The 5858-nt window shown below is 35.7% G+C and overlaps 1 protein-coding gene across 1 annotated transcript; it reads right to left on the bottom strand.

Annotated features, from left to right (window-relative positions):
• Positions 1 to 431: 431 nt before the first annotated feature.
• Positions 432 to 5133, bottom strand: LOC141402934 (uncharacterized). The gene is made up of 2 exons (XM_073985061.1): positions 5104 to 5133; positions 432 to 944 (listed from the first exon to the last, which is right to left on the bottom strand). The coding sequence occupies exons 1-2, from the start codon at positions 5131 to 5133 to the stop codon at positions 432 to 434; spliced, it is 543 nt and encodes a 180-aa protein (XP_073841162.1).
• Between the last annotated feature and the right edge of the window lie 725 nt (positions 5134 to 5858).

Here is a 5858-nt window from a genome sequence, read left to right as displayed (position 1 = left end):
GCAGGATCTAATAACCTGCTGCCGAAGTGTTCAAGACCAGTGGTTAATAATAAGGATAAGTTGATTAGCATAAGCTGACTGGAGGAACGTATACCCAACGATTACGATCGCAAATAAAATGCTCTCGAGTGTATTCTCTGAACATCCATAAATCTGCTTGCTTAACCCCATAAGTCTCAATCACTACGGGTGTGTAAAGGTAAATGTCTTCTTTTTACTACTGCATTTGAAAATTATGTTCAAATAAGGAAAATCTCTTCGGCTATTTTACCCATTATTACATTAGACAAAACTCCTATAGGTATATTTTATGGAAAACATATTTATTAAATAAAATTTCATTTCACTAGGAAATTTATAAAAAAAATATTTAAACAACTTTGTGTGTTAACAAATCCACAAAATGTTCTATAAATCCAAGGGTAATATGTTTAGAAACGGTTACGGCGAACAACAACACGACGACGGTTGGTCTTATAACGATAACCATCGGCTTGAGAGAAAGAATGAGCAGGAGCCGAAGCTTCTACATCATAACTTTCGTATGCAGCGGCAGGAGCGGCATATGATTCAACAGGGGCTGAGTAAGAAGCGGCAGCAACGGGAGCAGCATAAGATACAGTTGGGGCTGAAGCTGCTGGTGGCAAATATTCAGCAGAAACCTCACGACGATGACGGCGAGCAGTCTTTACAACACGGCGACGTTGGGTCTTGTAGCGATAGCCATCAGCCTCAGAGAAGGAATGGGCAGGAGCAGAAGCTTCAACTTCATAGCTTTCATAGGAAGCAGCTGGAGCAGCATAAGCAACTTCAGGGGCAGGTGCGGATGCAGCTACACCATAACTGGCAGCACCGACAGCACCACCACCAACATTTGGTGGCAAATATTCATTGCTAAGTTGAGCAGCAGCAGTGGCAAACAAGGCAAAGGCAATGGAGAGTTTCTAAAAAATGATAATAAAAAAACAATTTCAAAATGATTATATTAGCAAGGATGTCAAAACCAAGAAAAAAATGCTAACCATTTTAATTATTTGGATTTGGATGTGCTGTTCGGAAGATAACCAATGGTAATGTTGTTTTATCAAAGTCCAATCGAGTTTTTATACAAATATTTTTGTAGGAAGAAAAATGGATATTTGTTTTGGCTAAATATAATATATAAAACTGCAACACATTGTTCCGTTAGTGTTGGGTGATGAAAACATTGGCCCTGCAGTTTAATAACCCCGTTTGTCTAGTTCTAAAAGAAATACAATACATCATTGTCTGTTTGTTATGCCTTTCACAATTATGCTGCATAGAAACAATAATAAATTAGATTTATTTGTGCTTTTTTTAATAAATATTTATTTACTGTTTTATAAATATTCTTTTATAAATGCATAAACAACTTTTATAAACAAATGTTAGGAGTATGCATCCACCTACGCTTTTACTTATGTTATTACTTTGAAAAATTAAAAATAGACACCACAAATAATTATGACATAAGACAAATAAACATGACATTAAGGTAGAACCGATAAAGTATATAGTTTCCATGATAATGATATTTTGATATACAGAAATAAGACCCCATGGAAAAACACCCCAAATCAAAATTGAAAATATGCCCCAAAAAGCTAGTTGGAAAACAACAACAAAACTTTTGGGCCCTAATTTTGTCGTTTGTGATCTTTTTTTCATTTAGCGGTTGGGGACAATTTGTGTTCACAACAAGAAAATCAAAATTGTAAAAATGAAATTGAGGTGTAATTGAATTTTCCATTAGATCAGGATCCCAAATGCAGTTTAGTGTTTAACAAAACAGCAAATTGGGGTGCATTTACGAATATAACTATTAATGAACAAACAACAAGTTGGGGTGCAGTTCCGTAAATGTTTTTAATAAAAAGAAAAATGTATAAAAAATGGCGCAGTATGTCTAGGAAAACTTAGTGATATGACTCTAGAGCAGAATTCGGCACCTTTTTTTTGTGCCGAATGCTGCTCTAGTGTCATCAATAATGTACTTATTAACAAGTAAGAAAAGCGTTAAGTTCGGTCGGGCCGAACTTTTTATACCCTCCACCACAAATTTCAGCCATTTCGGTGGATTAATGGGGGCTATATCAACACGTGGACCTATATAAACATTTTATGGTAGAAATGTTTCTTAGCCTCTGGAAACACAAAATAAAAAGTTACAACCGATTCTTTGGTCAAATGGGTCTAATACATTCAAAATATATTAAAATGACGCGTACTTTATAAGGGGTCTTATGTGGGGACTATACCAAAACGTGGACCTATATAACCCAACTTTGGTAGGAATGTTTTCTGGCCTCTGAAGACACAAAATACCAAATTACAACCAATTCTGTGGTCAAATGGGTCTAATACATTCAAAATATATTAAAATGACGCGTACTTTATATGGGGCCTTATATGGGGGCTATACCAAAACGTGGACCTATATAACCCAACTTTGGTAGGAATATTTTTTGGCCTCTGTATACACAAAGTACCAAATTACAACCAATTCGGTAGTAAAATGGGCCAAATATCTTAAAAATTCCTTAAAACGACGACGCGTCACGCGTCATTTTGTATGGGGGCTATACGAAAGCGTGGACCTACATAGCCCGCTTTCAATACCAAAAGTCCTACGTAAATATAACATATTTTCCCAAAATTTCATCAACCTACGTCAATCCGTTCGGACGCTAGAGTGATTTCCACAGACGGACAGACGGACAGACGGACGGACATGGCTATATCGATGTAGAATTGCACGCTGATCAAGAATATATATACTTTGTGGGGTCTACAATGATTATTTCGAGTAGTTACAAACGTAGTGACAAACTTAATATACCCCCATCCTATGGTGGAGGGTATAAAAAGGTGTACAGAAATAAGGCCCCATGAAATAACACCCCAAACGGAAATGAAAATGGACCCCAATTTTTGGGCTGTTTTTTTTTCAATTTGAAAAATGGCCTTAATACAAAAGGGTCCCAAACTTGGAAATTTGGCCCCAAAAAATTATTACATATATGCCCCAAAATGACATTGGGCCAAAATGCATTTTTGAAATTGAGGTGCATTTGGCAAATGCTATATCACCCCAAACACCGAAATACAATTAGGCGATACACTATCCATTTACGCCCCAAAAAGTTTATGCACTTAAATTTGGGGTGTATTTTCAAAAATATTTTTAAAGATATTCATTCAATAGTTTGTAATATGTAACTAATTGATGGTTATACCTTTTTATTATTTTAACATATTTAAACTTCTACTCTCCATTTTTTATACCCTCAGCATTTATGCTAGCGACGGTATATACACTAGGGCTATAACCAAAAAATACCACACCAGTACCGTGTGGGAAACTTTGTCCTGATAACAAAAACACGTCGATTCGGTGGAAAAAGTTTCCGCACCGGCTGCGATTACCAAAACTCTCTTCATATTTTTTCTATTTAAAATTTTAAATTTGCTTTGTTTGAATAAATATTTATAAAAAATAAATACAATTCTCACAGGCAAAGTCATTAAAAACTGTCTGTACTTTCGCGAATTTGTTGCAAATGACACCATATTCTCTTGTCCGATAGGTACAATAAATATAAACATAAAATTCGCGAGTTTATAAAAAAACTACAAAAGGCAATACTGTCAAAAATTCCTAATATGCTCTGAAATGCTGCGATTTGATAACAAATTGGTTCAGAATGATTTTAAATTAGATTAAAAAAAAAAAAAAATTAATAAAAAGCGTATATGTCATTATGACAAATAAAATTAAAAAATGAATTACTGAAGTTCAATGCATTTGGTGCGGAAACTTTTTTCGCGATAGAGAAAAAATTACACCTTATTTCATAATAGTTTTCCATGCTCTACACGGCTATGTGGTGGTATTTTTGATATTTGATACACTTTCATACGGACAAAATGTGCTCATCGAAATAATGGTTTTAGACCCCAAGTATGTTTGGACAAAATGTGTTTCAGACAATATGGACTATATTTGTCCACTCCTTATTGTACCTCCCACACAAAATTTTGGATAAATTGACTTTAAGACCTGCTCTCGAATCACTTTAATTTTTGTTGAAGAAACTTGCATTCGCTGCCTCAATTACGGTAGTAAAAGTTTTTTTCAGGGGCAAGTCCATACATCTTGAGAAAACAGCCCGAAAGTTGTAAAAAAACCCTATGGCACCATATGAAGTGCCTGGAGGGCTCGAACCGAATACTTCGCTCGTCCACACTTTGGATATTGTAATATTTCTTCGAATATTAGATGAAATTCGAAGGTGGTGCCTCTATGTCCTCACCTTCCGGTACCTCCCCCACAAAAGTACGAAAATATTCGCTAAAATGGTACGCGCAGTTTCTCATAGACGAAGCAACCGATTTGGTCCAAACTTTGGATCTCTAAATATTGTAGAAAATTAGTTTATGTTCAAATTTGGGCCATATCTGTGCAATCCTTATGGTACCACACAAATGTTCAAGGTTTTCTTAGTGGCCCTGTTTACAGCGATTTTATGTTTTTCGTAGGCTAGTGCGATAAAAAAGCCCTATCTATCGATATCCCCGAAAATTTTTGAGCTTTAATCCTATCCATATTTTGGTCGATTCATACGCCCAAAAATTTGAAAACCCCCTACTCGTAATGTATTTCAATCCACACAGGCTGAGGGTATAACTCGGTAGACAAATCCGACTGATACTTTTATACTTGTTTTTCTTCGTTTTCTTAATAATAACTTTCGAAAATTCTCGCTAATTTGTTGTTTCTGTCAAATATTGGATTGCATTTGCGGCCTAAACATGTGCAAAAAGGCCCCAATGAAAAATGCAATTAGACCCTAATATCATTTAGACCCCAATTTGATTTTAAAATTTTCGATGTACCAGAAAGACGTAAGTAGGCCCCAAAAGCTTTGTTGTTGTTTTCCATATCCCTGTTTGGGGCCTATTTTCATTTTCAATTTGGGGTGTTATTTCATGGGGCCTTATTTCTGTACGCCATTAAAAACGTTGCCGTGACATAACTCCCAAATGAGACAACTCACAAATTTATTTTATTTCGAAAATTACTCCGAACAGTTTTCGCGGACATCTGTCCATTTTGTCAATTTAAATAATTTTGTTTTCAAATTAAAAGTTGAAAAGCACAGTCGGTCTTCGGCCGACTTCGACGGATACCAAATTAGGCTACACATACAAATCTGTTTTGTCTTATAAACTATTCAATAATTACTTGATGAAATAGAAGATCGCCCATTGGCCGGGATTTGAGACTTCCACCCTTGGAGAGACGCCAACTCCGGCATAATTTGGGACCTTTTGTGTATTGTGGTGTTTGGGTTGATATTGTATTTGGAAATGCACCCCAAATTCAGGCATTAATTTTGGGCACAATTAATTTTTGGGAAATTTTTTGGTGGGGCCAAATTTCCTAGTTTGGGGCGTTTTTGTATTGGGGTCACTTTTCAACATGAAAATCTCCCCAAAAATTGGGATGCATTTTCATTTCCGTTTGGGGTGTTATTTCGTAGGGCATTATTTCTGTACACCAATATTTTTAGTCAGTTCCTTAACTTAAATTCCCAGAAGATATTCGAACAGACCGTAAACTGTACATAAATATAAACTCTGTGGGGGTCTTTTAAATGATTACTTTACTCTAGTGACTGCAACTTCATATTTTGGATTCTCAATGGGTACACACAGAAAAAACTGGCCTCTCTGATATATGTACCAAACATATTTTGCAGCAAACATATATTTGTTTGCAAGCAGTCCCAAACATAACAACGCCTTTCATAAAGCAAGAAAATACTGGTTTTCTG

The sequence above is a fragment of the Musca autumnalis genome, unplaced genomic scaffold (genome assembly GCF_047663935.1).
Source record: "Musca autumnalis isolate F117 unplaced genomic scaffold, ASM4766393v1 scaffold_4, whole genome shotgun sequence".
Taxonomy (NCBI): Eukaryota; Metazoa; Arthropoda; class Insecta; order Diptera; family Muscidae; genus Musca; species Musca autumnalis.
The sequence above is the reverse complement of the archived record's forward strand: the minus strand, read 5'-3'. Positions and strand labels throughout refer to the sequence as shown.